Source organism: Gekko japonicus, unplaced genomic scaffold, assembly GCF_001447785.1.
Source record: "Gekko japonicus isolate JY-2015 unplaced genomic scaffold, Gekko_japonicus_V1.1 scaffold2345, whole genome shotgun sequence".
Classification (NCBI taxonomy): domain Eukaryota; kingdom Metazoa; phylum Chordata; class Lepidosauria; order Squamata; family Gekkonidae; genus Gekko; species Gekko japonicus.
This window is the reverse complement of record NW_015172077.1, coordinates 241199-257487: the sequence shown is the minus strand read 5'-3', so window position 1 is coordinate 257487 and position 16289 is coordinate 241199. Positions and strand designations below refer to the sequence as shown.

Genomic DNA, 16289 nt, shown 5'->3' with positions numbered 1-16289 from the left:
AAAAAGAGGACGATAAGTCCAGTGGAGAGCTGGAAACTGGTTTGTCTGGTGAGGACTCTTTGTCTGAGCAGGGGGCATCAGCCCCGAAAAGTTCCTACAAACTGCGGAAGAGAGAGACGAAGAAGTAAAGGCTGAAGGACTCTGAATTGTGCTTTTGAGAACTTTGGTTCTAGGGGATGATGGGGGGCACTGTTATTGGGCAATTAAATGTAACTGGGGATGGTTAAAAGGGTTAAAAGATTGACACAGTTCATAAGAAGTACAAAGATGAAAAGTCTGAATGAAGTATAAAAAGCTAGTTGGAGATCTCCTCTCTTGGGTTTTTAGTTAGTAGTGGGTTCTTTACTTTCTCCCTTATATGTAGCTTTCCCTTTCCCTTTTTTCTGTTCTAGTTTTTGTAGTGTTTAAAAAATCAATAAAAAATCCCCTCCGGGGGCTTAAAAAAAAATAAAAAATCCACGTGGCTGAGAAACAAGGCCAGTTGAGAAGGTTGCTGCAGCTGTCTTAGCAGAACGCCTTGCCATGGAAGGCAATATAGAAAAGGTTCCTGGGATGCTCCACCACAGGACCCTGCTCCCCTTCCCCTCACCCAGGATGAAGTGCGGTACAATGAAGCAGCGCTATAGAAAGCAGCACTTGTATTTCCTGTTGGCTTATTTTAGTTACTGTGTTTACACCCCACTTTTCTCCTCCATGAGGACACAGAGTGGCTTACATTCTTCTCTCCACTGTTTTATCCTCACTATGCCTCAGTGAGGTAGGACTGGCCCAAGGTCACTTCGATGCAATCCTGGGCAGACTGGGATTTGGAACAGGTCTCCCAGATCCTAGTCTGACACTAACCACTACCTCACACTGGCTTTCTCTCTGGTAGTTAGATCTTGCTCACATGCTGTATACAGTGCGATCCGTACATTGGTGCGTATAAGGCTCTTTAAAACATGCTTATGTTGCTTTTCCACCCAATCAGGGTCTGTGAGGTGACAAACATTAAAAAATAATTTAAACCCCCCCCCCCCAAACTGTCAAGTACCTTTATAGAAGCTTGCTACTCTGGGGCTGCTTTTGTTAATTCTCTTGTATCCTGGGCCAGTGAAGAGATTACATAGGAAGTTAATGCCACTATAAACATTTGAGTACTGAATGACAATTTGGGATGTATCCAAGAAATTTCTTCAGGTGATCTTTTTATGGGATTATTTAATTTTTGTTGTTGATGTTTTGTCCATCTACTGCACTCCAGTGTTCTTTGTGGCACTAATATTTGTGGTGGTTTTGTTTTTTCTATATATTTGACAACATTACTATAGAAATTCTTGGGATTTCTGTGACTACTGAGGAGGTGTAAAAAGTTACCAGGGAAAGTCTGTTAGTAAATCTGTTATTAAAAACAAGTTTCACAAAATAAATATAGTTGTATAATTATCCTAGGTACACAGTCACATAAACATATTAAAGTGCTTTATACTGTATCAGTCCCTTGGTCCATCAAGGTCAGTATTGTCTGCCCAGACTGTCAGTGGCTCTCTAGGGTCTAAGGCACAGGTCTTTGGCTTCACCTACTACCTGATCCTTTTAACTGGGATGCTGGGGACTGAACCTGGGACCTTCTGCATGCCAAGTAGATGCTCTGCCACTGAGCCACAGCCCCTTGCAGTCCTCCTGACACTTAGGAATTGTAATAATATTGGTATTTGGGGGTTAATGAGGCTTGGGTTACATCTCTCATGGATAGTTTATATGACTACTACTCCCTAGTACTTCTAAATATGTTCACGCTTACCCTCCAGTGATTCAAATATTGTACCATGATCTTTTGATGTAACTGTAGAGCCCTGAATATGGGGAATATCAGGTTATTGGAAGCTCAGTCAACTATATAAAAGAATTAATATATGGGAAGTAGATAATCTTGCGTTATGGTTTAGCTCCTTAAAAGAAGATACCCTTAATAACTTGGTACTGATATGTATTTAGTTGTGCATTATTGCATTATATAATTAATTATTTAAAGGTATATAAAACAGCAACCCAGTCTGCAGACCATATGGATGGTTATTTCAGAGCAGTATGACATTCGGCCTTCTTCACATATGCATCCTCTCCTCTCCTCTACTTATTCTTTTTTCTTCATTTTTCTTTCAGTCAGACTCCATCTTTCTGTTCTGACTGAGTGTATGGAATATATCCTTAAAGATGGGTTTAATTCTTGCCGCTTGCTCTGTGTGTGTGTCATGTGCTGTCAAGTTGCTTCCGATCTATAGCAACCCTATGAATTGCTTACCTCCAAAGCATCCTATCATTAACAGCCTTGCTCAAGTCTTACAAACCGGAGGCCATGGCTTTCTTTATTAAGTTATAGAATTTTAAAAAGTTGGATGGGGCATAAAGACCATTCAGTCCCTCCCCACTGCACCGTGCAGGATGACCTAAACCATCCCTGACAAATAATCATCCATTCCAGGTTTGTGCACCTTCAAGGAGGGAGAACCCACAACCCGGGCAACTGGGGATCAGTTGATCGAGTCATTCCATCTCATGCTGGGTCTTACTCTTTTCCTGCTTTCAGCTTTTTTCTAGCAGTTTTATCTTTTCCCATGAGTCCATCTCATGCTGGGTCTTACTCTTTTCCTAGCAGTTTTATCTTTTCCCATGGGCCCTTGTCTTCTCATGATGTGACCAAAGTGCAATAGCGTCAGTTTAGCCATTTTATCCTCTAAGGAAAATTTAGGCTTGATTTGATCTAGAACCTATTTATTTGTCTTTCTGGCGGTCTATGGTATCTGTAACACTCTCCTCCAACACTACATTTCAAATGAATCCATTTTCTTCCTGTTAGCTTTTTTTCCCTGTACAGCTTTCACATCTATACATAGTAATGGGGAATACCATAGTATGCATTATCTTGGTCTTCATTAACACTTCCTTGCACTTAAGGATCTTTTCTAGTTCCTTCATAGCTGTCCTTTCAAATCTCATTCTCCTTCAGAATTCTTGGTTGGAATCTCAGTCTTGATTGAGTAAAGAAATAGAAAATCTTTAACGATATCAACTTCTTCATTGTTACCCTTAAAATTGTGTAATTCCTCTGTAATCATTACTTTTGTCTTAATGTTCAGCTGTAATCCTTCAACCTTCATCAGTAGTTGTTTCAAGTGTTCAATATTTTCTTCAAGTAATGTGTTGTTCAGTAGATATCTAAAAACTGTTAATGTTCTTTTCACCAGTTTTCACTCTACCTTCATGTAAATCTAGTCCAGTTTTCTTTACATGTTCCATGTACAGATTGGACAGATAGGGAGATAATATTCATCCTTGTCTGAAACTTCTGCCAAATGGAAACCAATCTGTTTCCCCATATTCTGTCCTAACAGTAGCCTCTTGTCCAGAGTACACGTTGCACATCAAAACAATCAGATTTTATGGCACAATCATTTCTTTTAAAAGTGACCATAGCTTTTTGTGATCTACACAGTCAAAATCTTTGCTGTAATCTATAAACAAAATGTATTTTCTTCTGAAATTCTCTCGTATGCTCCAGTAACATTGTAAATTTGCAATATGATCTCTAGTGCCTCTTCCTTTCCTGAATCCAGTTTGAACATCTGGCATTTCTTGTTCTATACATAGTAAGAATCTTATTGTAAAATTTTGAGTGTCACTTTACTTGCATGGGGAGTTAATGTGATGATCCAATAGGTGCTGCAGTCTTTGATGTTTCCTTTTTTTGGAATTGGAATTTAAATTGAGTATCTCTAGCCTGTGAGCCATTGCTTGCTGTAGAAAAAACCCAGAACTGAAATGTATGACTACAACAATTGTTCAGTATTAAAATCTCTTAATCGTAGCCCTTCTCTGAGATTTCTTTTTATGACAATCATATAACGTTTAGCGGGATTTGTGAAGCAATTGTGATGTACCTATGTTCCATCAGGCAGTGCTCTGCCTTTTCAGTGCTTCCTGTTTGGAAATCAGGTGCGCTAGATAGATTTATAGATCAGACTAAATCTAATTTAAGGTCTTTGTTTCTTTTTGCAGAACTGATAGTGCATCAGCTGACCAAGAGAATTTAAAATACTCTTCATCCAGAGACCGGAGTACTTCTTCCTCCTATGGATTACAACCCTCAAGTTCAGCAGTGGTGTCTCGACATAGACATGATGATATCAGAGGCCCCACTGATGTACAGAATGAAGAAAAGGGTACTTCGTCTTTATATGAAAGGAAATGCTAGCTGTTGTAATTAATTCAGTATGAGAGAGCCATTTAAAATAGGTGTTACTGGATAAAATTCCTTGACAAAGACCAGCTAAATTTTTTTTGTAATAAAGTGGAAAACAATAATGTAATATGTGACTTCAATATGTGACAACAAATGTGACTTCAGGTATCATCATCTCTAGGTGGCTACAGCGTCATGATAAAATTCCTTGACAAAGACCAGCTAATTATTATTTTTTTGTAATAAAGTGGGAAACAATAATGTAATATGTGACTCCAAGAGAAATCAAGAAATGTGACTTCAGGTATCATCATCATCTCTAGGTGGCTACAGCGTCAATGGAGGATCTGGGGAAAATACTTATGGTCGGAAGTCGTTGGGGCAAGAGCTGAGACTTAACAATGTGAACAATCCTGATTTTACCAGTGTTCAGCATGGGAATCGTGCTTTAGTCGCAAAAGACATGAGGAAAACACAAGGTAAGATTTATGCCTATTGAGGAATAATTGTCTGACTATGACAGTATCTAAAGGCCCTCAAGCAAACTTACAGCCGTATTGCACTGAGGAATCTAGAAATGTGTGGTGGCAAGCTGAGCGATTACAGTAAAATATTTCCTTTGGAGAACGTGTCAAAGTCAGAAAATGGATTTGGAACCCCTTGTGTGTATCTGCCTTCTTCCTAAACTTTTGAGCAAATGTAACACTCTGTGATGCTTATATCATAGTTTGCCATAGATTCCTTCCTACGTAGGTGTTTCCTGGTGTAGCAGCCAGCTCTGTGAAGAAGGGACAGTCTTTTTTTCTTGTAAGAAAACTAAATGGGGCAAACATGAATTAAAAGTGCAACCTTTTCTCCAGAAAAGCATTTGTGGCTGAATCTTTATGTTTTTACAGTAGAACAATGCCTGTTGTGATGGAGGTGGTAGAGGAGGACTCATAATATGTGTGTGTGTGTGTGGGGGGGGGCGATGGGACGTCTCCATTGCATGCTTCCTGTCTTGGAGGATAGGCCTTGCAGTGTTTGGTGCAGGTGAATGACATCTGTTCACTCTTATGGGAGAAAATAAAGGGGTGTGATCTTGGATTCCGACAGTGTGGGTTGGTCTGGAACAGGGTTTTCCATCCCCAGGACTCCTGCTAGCTGCATCAATTTATTGTGTGCCATATAGGCTGAGGGGAGCCACTGAAATGTCTTCCTTGTCATAATTAATGTGACAGGAATAGATTGGACTCCATGGAGGAACAGACAGAGTTTTGCAGGCAGGGATAGGCTCAATTCTCAGTGGTATTTATGGTCTTTCATAAGGAGACTATTATCGGGGAATAAAACCTATCTTCTCCCTCCCCATACTGGTAACTCCAGCATTTGAGGCAGTGGGGTGGTCTTTTCACCACCAGTGTGGCACATCCATGCTGATGCTGCCGCCTCCTTTGCAGTCTTTGGACCTGTGTCTTCCATGGCAGCACTGGGACTCTCTCAGATTGCATCAGGTCCCACACATCAAGCAGGCCACACACTGGATTTAATCTTTGGTGTGGGGATTGACATGGATCTGATTGCTAAGGAAGACCCAGCTGGGTGTCCCAGCCCTCCCGTGTCTAGGCAGCAGGTGGATTTATGCTCGCCTGCAGAGACTAGTGGACCCAGTTCAGCTCCAGAATGCTCTGTGGGATCCAGTGCCTCCCGGTGATTCATTAGATGCACTGATAGAGAACTGGAATTCCTGTCTCTCTGAAGCCATCAATGAAATTGCTCCCCAATGTCCTTTATGATCCCAATCCAAACTATCCCCCCCCCCCGATATACTATGGAACTTGGGGACGAAACAGGAACTTAGATGAGTAGAGCGAGTTTGGCGGTGTTCTCATGACAAAGCTGCAAGAACATCTTATAGGACGTTTATGAAATCTTGTGAGGTGACGGTGAAGGCTGCTAAAAACGAATTTTATACAGTCTCCATCACATCCACTAGCTCACACCCAGCGCATTTGTTTAGGGTAACTGGATCTCTAGCTTTTCTCACCGAGAGAACCCAAAATGTTAGGAATTCAGCCATCAGCTGTGAGGCTTTTGCAAGCTTTTTTGCGGACAAAGTATTTTTGTTCCGCCATGACCTCCTGGTCAGTATTGATATAGTATGTGAACTGGAAGCCCCTTGGCCGTCCGTGGATTCTGTGTTTGACAGCTTCCGCTGAATCTCCCAGGAAGATGTTGACAGGATTCTGGGCACTGTTAGACCAACCACATGCCTCTTAGACCCATGTCCCTCGTGGCTGGTGAAAGCCAGCTGTGAGGGAATATAGGGTCCTCTGGAAGACATTATCAATCTGACCCTGGATTTGGGGGTCTAGCCAGAAGGATTAAAAGAGGCTGTAGTTGTACCACTCTTAAAGAAGCCAACTTTGGACCCTATGGATTCATCCAATTACTGCCCAGTCTTGAGTCTTTCATTTCTGGGTTAAGGTAATTGAGAGAGTGGTGGCAAAGCAGCTCCAGGATTTCCTGGAAGATGCATTGGCAGTGGAACCATTCCAGTTGGGTTTCTGCTTCGGCCATGGGATGGAGACAGCATTGGTCACCTTCGTAGGTGACTTTTTGCAGGCAGTTGGATTGAGGTGGATCACCGCTGCTGTTACTGCTTGACTTTACAGCAGCATTAGACACGGTCAGTCGTGACCTTTTGACCCACTGCCTCACCAATGTAGGAGTTCGGGGGTTGTTTTAAAGTGACATCTCATTTCTCCTTGGTCAAGGACAGAGGGTGGCTCTGGGAGAGAGGGTGTCAACTAGGCATCCCTTAGTATTCAGGGTCCCTCGGGGCAGTCTTCTCCCTGATGTTTAACATTTGTATGTGCCCCCTTGCCCAACTGGTATGGAGTTTCAGGCTGGGATGCCACCAGTACGCTGATGACACCCAGCTATATCTGTTGATGGCCAGCTGGATGCCAGCCCAGCAATTTTGGCTGAGGGGCTGGAGGCTGTGGTGGGATGGTTGAAACAGAGCCGGCTGAGATGAGTTCTGCTAATATGGAGGTCCAGTGACTGGGTAGGGAGGACTCAGGTTTGGGTTGCCAACTTGATGGTGTGCCCTTAACACTGGTGCCAGCTGTCAAGAGCCTGGGCGTGATTCTGGATGCCTCCTTATCAGTGGAGGCCCAGATCACAAATGTTGCCAGACTGGTATTCTTTCAACTACGCCAGGTCAGGCTACTGGCCCCCTACCTGTCCCACTCTGATCTAGCCACAGTGATCCACACAATAGTGGATTAGACTACTGCAGATTAGACTACTGCAACTCGCTCTCCATAGGGCTACCCTTGAGACTGACCTGGAAACTCCAGCTGGTCCAGAATGCTGTGGCACGAGTCCTTACTGAGACTCCGCAAACAGCACATATTTGATCTGTGCCTTGCAAGCTGCACTGGTTACCAGTGGAGCACCGGATCAGGGTCAAGGTTTTGGTGCTTACCTTTAAGGCCCTTAATGGTCTGGGACCCGCGTATCTTCGGGACTGGCTCCAAAGAACACTATGCTCTGCAGATAAGAACTTGCTTGTGGTCCCCGGCCTGAGAGACCCCGGCCCTGGCCCCATCCTGGTGGAACTCTCTGCTGAGTAACATCTGTGCCCTGTGGGACTTAATGCAGTTCAACAGGGTCTGTGCCGTCAGGTATTTGGTCGAGGACAGCGTCCATTTGGCTGGCACTCTTACCCCTTGTCTCCCCTCCGCAAGGCGGTGGCACAGTTAGAAGTTTCAGCTGCCATCTACTTAAGTTGATCACTGTAATTTTATCTTAATTTTAATGTTTTAACCTCAAATTAGTATGAATATGATTGTTTTATTTATCATTGTACACCGCCCTGAGCCCTGTTTACAGGGGAGGGTGGTATAAAAATTGAATCAAATAAATAAGTGAATAAAAATTTAACCTGCTTACTTTTGTGCTTATGTAGCTTAGGAGCCATGGCGAGTTAAACTTGTTTCCTTGGGGGAGCCCTTCATGTTCCTCTGTACAGCCCAATCTCGGTTGCTGTTTCTCATCTCCTTAGAGTGTGATAAAGAGATGGAACCCAGGCACTGCCTTGTATTTATGAGACAAGATGGGGCTTGTGTGTAGTCATTCCTGGCTCAGATGAAGCCCTGGACCAAGCAGTCACAGTAGAGGGTAGACGACAGTAGTAATGGGCTATGTGAAAGCTACAGGTGTAGCAGTAGTTGCTCTCAGTTGGCCCTTTCTAAAAAATAAAGTACAGTAGAAATCAATGACATCACAGTTGATAACAGCCACTTGTGCTTTTCCTTCTCAGTAACTATGATAGTTTTCTCGTATCTCACTTTGGATTTGATCTGGATACTTTGATTGAATGTCATACATGGTCATGCGTCTGTTTCTAGAGCGATCATTGTCTTACTCTGATGAGTCTCGACTGTCAAATCTTCTTCGGAGGATTACTCGGGAAGACGACAGAGATCGAAGACTGGCTACTGTAAAGCAACTGAAAGAATTCATTCAGCAACCGGAGAACAAACTGGTTAAGTAGCACATGGATGCTTGTCTTCAGTTAACGTATTAATATGTTATTCCTCAGACTGAGAGGTGGCCATCTTTTAGGTATGAGGTTGGCTGGGTTGTGTATACGTGATCAAGGCTGCGGTGCCCCCTGTATATCTTCTTTCTCGCATATTCACATTCCCTTGATTGTGTCATTTATGGAACTGGCAGGGTCTTCTGGGGCGCAGAATTTTCATCTTTTTTCCCCTTCAGTACTCTCAGCTCTGCCTACAAACTGGGCCAACACTTAACTGCTTGGAATCCTGAATTAGCAGGCAAGGACTTTCCCCCCTTCCTGTCCCACAGGCAGTGGAACTGAAGAACGCTTAATGCCATTTTTATTCCTCACCTCATGTTGCTCTGACATGAGGGATTCTCAGCCCTGTGTGTGCATTCCCCATCAGGAGGAGCAGCTTCGTTCATGGAGAGGAAAGGATTGCTGGTTGGCCAGCTCCATTAGTTTGGCCCTGTGGAGGCTGATCTTCCCTAGCATTTCAGAGGGGGAAGAGAAGGGGGTGATCAGTTGCGTCACTATTAAAAGGCGGCTGGATGGAGCAGCTCCCACTCTGGGAAACATGCAGTAGCCAGGGCCCTGCCCCCTGGGAGCTTGGGAAGAGGCCAGGATCAAGCATGTGCTCCTCAGCGTTTGCTGTGGGCCCAGTGACCGGGACCTCCGGGATTCCTAATGGAGAGGTAGAGTGGCTTTCACCAAGACCCATGAGGACTGAATGTGCCATTGACCATGGGTGTCTTTAGACTAGGAGGCTGCTCTGTTTCAACCTTTTGAATTCAATGAAGTGCTTAAGGGGGATGGCTAACCTCTTCCAGTGTGTTTGGGGTAGGGGTGGTTGGAGGGTAGTTTATCAGGGACTTGACTCCCTCCCTCAAAACTAAGTATTGTTTTTAGTGCTAAATGATAGGATGTCTCAGAATTTTGAACAACTGTTGCAGAGGCCTTATGGGTACTGTATCCTGTTCTGTGGGAAACCTGTTGGCTGTAAAGCGGCATTGCACGCGGTACTTAGAATCATAGAATCATAGAATGTTAAGAGTTGGAAGGGACCTTGCGGGTCATCTAGTCCAACCCCCTGCACTCTTCAGACTTAATGGCATGCAAGTTGTTTCTGACATAGCAGGTGCAAGAGCATCCATACTGTATTGTTGCGAAACCAATTGAGCCTTAGTTGTACAGCAACAATAGAACAACCGTCACATGGCAAAGTTGCCGCGGGAGAGGCACGGATGGTGGGCGGATTATCCGGGTGCGATCACACCCCAACATCTGGGAAGTGGAGCGCACCCGTGGCTTACCGCCGACAATGCGCCTTAAAAAACTAGAACCTCCAAGGTACTAGTAAACGTTTGCCACGGGCTACCTCCAGATGCCCGTGGTGTGATCGCGCCGGCGCGTGGCATTCCCCTCCAGTCCCTTGTTTACCTGCCGGCGCCAAGGGAAGGACCCGTGGTGTGCCGCCGGTGCATTTGATCGCATAATCATGCATCAAACTGCGCTGGAGCAATTAGCCGAGGCGGACCTACCCCCACCCCCCCCCCCCCCCCGCGCGATATCCGGCCTGTGTGACCGGGGCCATTGTTAGTCTTTTTTAATGATAATAGCAAGCTGAATTTATATCGCAGTAGCACAGTCTAAAAGTTGTTTATGTCTCCTGTTGCAGGTGCTAGTTAAACAACTGGATAATATCTTGACTGCCATACATGATGTGCTTAATGAGAGGTAAGTTGGAACGCAGGAATGTAAGCAGTCCAGAGGTTTTCAGAGGATGCTGTCAATTTGGTTTTGCTTTCCAAAACGCTGGATGATTCTATGGCTTTTTCCAAGTTGAATTTTCTGAGGGAGAACTTCTAAGCTTATGACAAGGTCACTAAGCAAGCAAAATTCATCTGATAAACATTTTTCTCACTGAGAGCATGTTTGCATAGTTGTATGTGGGGGCAGGGTAGTTCTTGGGGGGGGCAGCACAGTTTTGATCCCTAGCTGTGCATACGCACACCTGCAACCCACATGATCATGCAGCTTCCAATCGAGGGGAGGCGTCTTAGGAGGAAAGTCCTAGCAAGTACCTATGGGATCTTTGGTAAGTGAGGGTAAATAGAGAGACCCTCCATGATTGTTGGCCTTCACATTTTTCCTAGCAGAAGTGTGGTACTCTCTGATAATCGATTGTGTAGATCTCTCATCCTGGTTGGATAAAGGTCCAGTTTCCATGAGTAAAAGGTGTTTTTGTCTTCTGTGTCAATGCAGTAGCAAATTGCTTCAAGAACTGAGACAGGAGGGCGCTTGCTGTCTTGGTCTGCTTTGTGCTTCTCTGAGCTACGAAGCTGAGAAGATCTTTAAATGGATTTTTAGCAAATTTAGCTCATCCACTAAAGATGAAGTTAAACTTCTTTATTTGTGTGCAACGTACAAAGCATTGGAGACTGTGGGAGAGAAGAAAGCCTTTTCATCTGTAATGCAAGTAAGAGCAAAAGTAAAAGTGTACCCATTTGTCTTTTTGTGGAATGATTTTCTTAAATTAATTGAATTGTAAGCAGCTTTGGGTATTAGTGTGTTCAAACCACAATATATAGTGCTTTCTGAAACTCTATTTTAAAAATATCTGGAATCCAGAAATGGTTGAAAAGGGTTGTTAATAATCCCCTAAAATCCAGATTGGTTTTCTGGGTCTATTTCTTAAAATTCTGTTTTGGATGCTCCAAAGTTTTTGGTTCTGCATTCTCATCCCAAAGGTACCTCCCATTTAGGTTCCTTTTCATTACCTGAGCATCTAAGATTAATAGCAAAAAGGAAGGGAGGGCAGCATTGAAAATGGTTGGAAAAGTCGAGGGCACTTGTGCATCTACTGTGGAGAGTAAACTTTCTGTGAAGCTGTTATTAAACTCTCTTGTTATCTTCTGTACAAATTTGGTAATAAATGGCATTGCAGCTTATACTGAGGGTTGTTGAGGACCCAGGTTGTGATTTCAGTTTGCTGTTTATGTGAGAACGAAGCTAAGTAAAGAGAGGGAAGAATGGTTACCAGCAACAGTCTTAAATGAGCAGCCTCCACTACCAAGGCTGGCAGTCTTGTTGATCAGACTCTTTGTAAAGTTACACATAACAGTTTTCCAGCCTTTTATAGACTAGAAGAATGTTTGCTTTTTCATGTGACTACACACTCAAAGATAGAGTGAGAAAGCTATTAAAAGTGTGCAGAGTAAGCTTTGGGGGCACAGGTGTTTCTTAATCAGACTTGAGTTTTGCTACGCTTCTGTACTGCTGGAAGTTTGTATTGTCTGGGAAGGACAGGAGTACTCCAAAAGAAGAGTGGGAAGCTGGAATAAAATGGGAGGGGCCTAGGGAGTAGATATATAAGAAAGGCAGGTGATAAAAGAGGGTGTGTCCCTTTCAGAAGACTGTAGGACAGCTCTGTCTTACTTTGGAGCTGTCAGCTCTTGGCAGGCCTCAGAAGACTTTCCACTCACGTGACTCATGTGCTTGAACACACGTCTTGTGGAGAATGCAAACAGTTCAGTCTGGAGCTGCCTTTGTTTCAAAGCAAGCCTTTCTAAATTATTCATTTTTAAGTGGGCTCTCTGATTTATCAAATTAGTTGTTTTGAAGTTTGCAAATAGTGTTTTGAATAAACTGACTTAGTTTTTTCTCCTTTTGGGGGGGTCTTTTTTGCCCCTTTTAAAGCTTGTAATGACTAGCCTGCAGTCTATCCTGGAGAATGTGGATACACCAGAACTGCTGTGTAAATGTGTCAAGTGCATCCTTCTTGTGTCTCGATGTTACCCTCACATTTTCAGCACAAACTTTAGGGTAAGCATGTTCACCTTGGGTTTTTTTTTAATATGTGTAGACTTGTAATGTTTTACAGATGGGTTAACTTTTTGTTTGTTGCTTTTCCAAGGACACAGTTGACATCTTGGTTGGGTGGCATATTGATCACACTCAGAAACCTTCTCTGACACAGCAAGTGTCTGGTAAGTCTTGAAAAATGAAACCTTTGTACGTGACAGCTGTATGCATCTTCCTGATGTGAAACTGGTTTCACTAGATGTGAATTCTCTGTATAATGTTTCATGAGTAATCCACCTAGCTCAGGATCGTCTGATCCCCAGGTTCTTGGGCAGAGAGCCTCAGAACCACAGCCTCAGTGTCTTGTCGAGTGGGAAGGGTCGAGTGGGAAGGGCCTGGAACCTCAACATACAAAGCATGTGCTCTGCCACAAACCAGTATGGTGTAGTGGTCGCAGTGTCAAATTAGATATGCTCCTTTTTCTCTGTTTGGCTTTATACCTTCTTGTAGATGAATTAATGATTCTGCACTGTTTTGATTTCGCTATTTAAGATAGTGCTTTTAGTACTGACTGCCTTCAGCTTTATTAATTAATAAGTAAAGCAAATTGGAGCTGCGGTGGCTCAAGTGGTTAAGACACTGAACTGCAGGCTGTGGAAGGTCGTTATTTCGGCAGTTTGTGCCGCATGACGGAGTGAGCTCCCGTCTCTAGTTCCAGCTCCTGCCAACCGAGCAGTTCGAAAGCAAGAAATTGCAAGTAGATAAATAGGTACCACTTCGGTGGGAAGGTAACAGCGTTCCGTGCGCCTTGGTGTTTAGTCATGCTGGCCACATGACCATGGAAACGTCTTTGGACAGCTCTGGCTCTTCGGCTTTGAAATGGAGATGAGCACCGCAACCCTAGAGTCGGATTCGACTGGCTTTCGAGCAAGGGAACCTTTACCTTTCACTAAAGCAAATTATACTTTCAACCTGTGCATATTTTCACTGGCCTGATTTTTTTTTTTATTTTTTTTTTTGCAGGATGGCTACAGAGCCTGGAGCCTTTTTGGGTAGCTGATCTCGCATTTTCTACCACGCTTTTGGGTCAGTTTCTAGAGGATATGGAGGCGTATGCTGAGGTAATACAATATGGATGATGGCTGGAAAGGAGAAGGATATTAGGCGAACTCTGGCATGGCGTCTCCCTTCCTGTGTAATTCATGCATATTGCTTGTGATTTGGGAAAGAGTTGACTTCCGTTAGCTGGGCAGTGTTGTATTTCCTGCAAAATGGGTTAAGATAGCATTTCAAGCAGTGTCCTGGTCCTCATTAAGAGCAATAAAAATATGTAATTCTAATCAATATGTCTGGCTTAGATGTAAATATCGCCCCCCCCCCTCCCCGGGTCTCATTCTTTCTTTCATGGTAGTCATCTAGAATAAATGGCAAAACCTTTCCAGTTTAAGACCATTGTTATTTGATATGTAAAACTTGATAATGTAAATTTTTATTGAGATTGATAGTAATGAGGCTGTATTCCATGTAATTTGCCAGGCTTGTAAATTCCTCCAATTTTCAGCAGCCAGGAGAGTGAGAACCAATGAAAGAGGGGCCTGGGATTGGCCAGAGACCTGAGGTTTGAGTGGGATGCCACCCCAGTGTGTCGCTATGCCAGAGGAGGTGGAGGCACCCCAGATTATTTTTTGCCATTCCAGGCAAGCTATCATTGGACAGTGGTCCTTCTGGATTGAAAGGTGTGGTAGAAATCAAATAATCTGATAATCTGCCTCACTTTTAACCATTTTTGTTCACTAAGCTTTGACGTGGCAGTAGAAAGTGCCACAAACTGACAGTTGACTTATGGTGGCCCCTTGGGGTTTTCAAGGCAAGAAACTTGCCTGCCTCTGTGTAAGCATTATTTATAGTCATTCAAAATTAACATGTAAATCAAAATTAATTTTACAGCCTAGCCCTCCCACACACCCTTCAGTGCAGAGATGTCAAACTCATTTTATAATGAGGTCCGGATCTGACGTAAATTTGACTTTGTCAGGCTGGGACATGCATGCCATAAAATGTAATGCCAGGTATTGGAGATATACACTTTATAAAGGACAAAGGAAAACCCAATTAACCATATTTTTTTCTCAAAATATGAATAAAAGCAATTGATTCCCAGCAGTGAAAGCAATTGATTTACTGGGGAACCTGCAGAAGCCCCAGTAAATGTATTTAATGCTATGCAAGGTTTTTTTCCCCAATGGATGCCATAAAAGGGGGAGCAGTTTACATTTCCATACTAATTAGTTTTTTTATCTATAGCACTTTTAGGGGACATCCTCTTTCTTGCAAGTAAATAAGGTAGTTGTTCAGTGCCTCCCCATATACCAGCCTCAACAGCAGAGCATGGCTGCAATCCTTGTTTCCTCTCTTTGTCTATTCCTTTCTTCCCCCGTTGTACCCCTGAGGATCTTGGGGATGCACACTGGATTCCCCCCCACCTCATCCCTCCCCCCACCAACTCCGTGAGGTGGGCCAAGCTGAGCCACCGGCCCTGGGTGACCAGATGACAGGGTCCTGGCTCAGGGGTGGGTGGGTCGAACCTGGCTCTCCCAGATCCCCACCCCCAGTTCGCATTCCTCTTGCATTTCCCACTGAAGCGGCGGGGATGAGGGGAAGGCCTGATGGAGAGGCTGTTTCCTCCTGCGACCCCTTTTTGTCCTCTCGCGACCCCTTTTCCCTCACAAGCTGAGAACGGGTGGGGGGGGGAAGGAGACCGCCATCCCCAACCTGCCTCAACACTCTGCCTCCCAGCTCCGTAACTGTACAGACGTGCTGTGGCGACAACAGCAATGCCCCTTTCCCCCTTAGCTTCCCCCACTCGCTTCTGAGGCCGGGACGTCTTTCCCTTCAGAGCGGCATGCACAAGGCAGCCCAGTGGCCTCCCAGTCCTCATGACGGCTCTCATCCTCTTCTCTCCCCTGCCAGCCCAGTGTCTCAGTCAGCAAATCATCGCTCCACATGCCCACTCTTGCCAACCCTCCTCACAGTCGCCTTGTGAAAAAACATGAAAGTTGGTTGATGCAGTGGTAGCAGCACCAGCTGCTCAGCTCTGCCTCTCCCCCCCTGTAATGGCTTCTCCGATCCTTGCTGAGAAAGCGGGAGGGGGAAAATACCACACCTCCTCTTTCTCTGTCTTACTCTTCACTGCCATTCCCCTGCCATACTGTTTTACCTCAGCCTCTTAGCCATGCCCCTAGCAATTTCCTTTCCATTTCTCTAACTTCTTTTACCTCAGCCTCTTAGCCATGCCCCTAGCAATTTCCTTTCCATTTCTCTAGCTTCAACACCTCTCCACCTGTGCCCACTCCCCCCCCCCCGAGCAGCCTCCTGCCTTCTCTCCCTCACACCAGTTGCTCACAGGCTGGATAAGAGTCCTGGACTGGCTGGTTCCAGCCCATGGGCTGTATGTTTGACACTCCTGCTTTAGTGTATATGAAAGGGTGTGTCAGAGTTGAGAGGTCTGAAAACCAGGCTTAATCTTGACGTGCTTGTGTTGGCACTGAAGACTCACGTTAAAATGGTACTGCAGTCTTCACTTTCATTTGTATTCAACACACACACTCTGTTTTTACGTAGGACCTCAGCCATGTGGCATCCGGAGAATCAGTTGATGAAGATATACCACCACCTTCCGTTTCGCTGCCCAAACTGGCGGCACTGCTTCGG

At 44.4% G+C, this 16289-nt stretch overlaps 1 protein-coding gene across 1 annotated transcript in view; it reads left to right on the top strand.

Moving 5' to 3' along the window:
• The window catches only part of SMG1 (SMG1 phosphatidylinositol 3-kinase-related kinase), a 109929-nt gene that overhangs the window by 11350 nt on the left and 82290 nt on the right, over window positions 1-16289 (top strand). Inside the window, exons 2-10 of the mRNA XM_015420882.1 lie at window positions 4039-4202; window positions 4546-4701; window positions 8620-8756; window positions 10453-10511; window positions 11040-11253; window positions 12474-12599; window positions 12691-12763; window positions 13602-13699; window positions 16200-16277. Coding sequence (XP_015276368.1) covers window positions 4039-4202; window positions 4546-4701; window positions 8620-8756; window positions 10453-10511; window positions 11040-11253; window positions 12474-12599; window positions 12691-12763; window positions 13602-13699; window positions 16200-16277 — 1105 coding nt within the window. The remainder of the gene's footprint in view (window positions 1-4038; window positions 4203-4545; window positions 4702-8619; window positions 8757-10452; window positions 10512-11039; window positions 11254-12473; window positions 12600-12690; window positions 12764-13601; window positions 13700-16199; window positions 16278-16289) is intronic.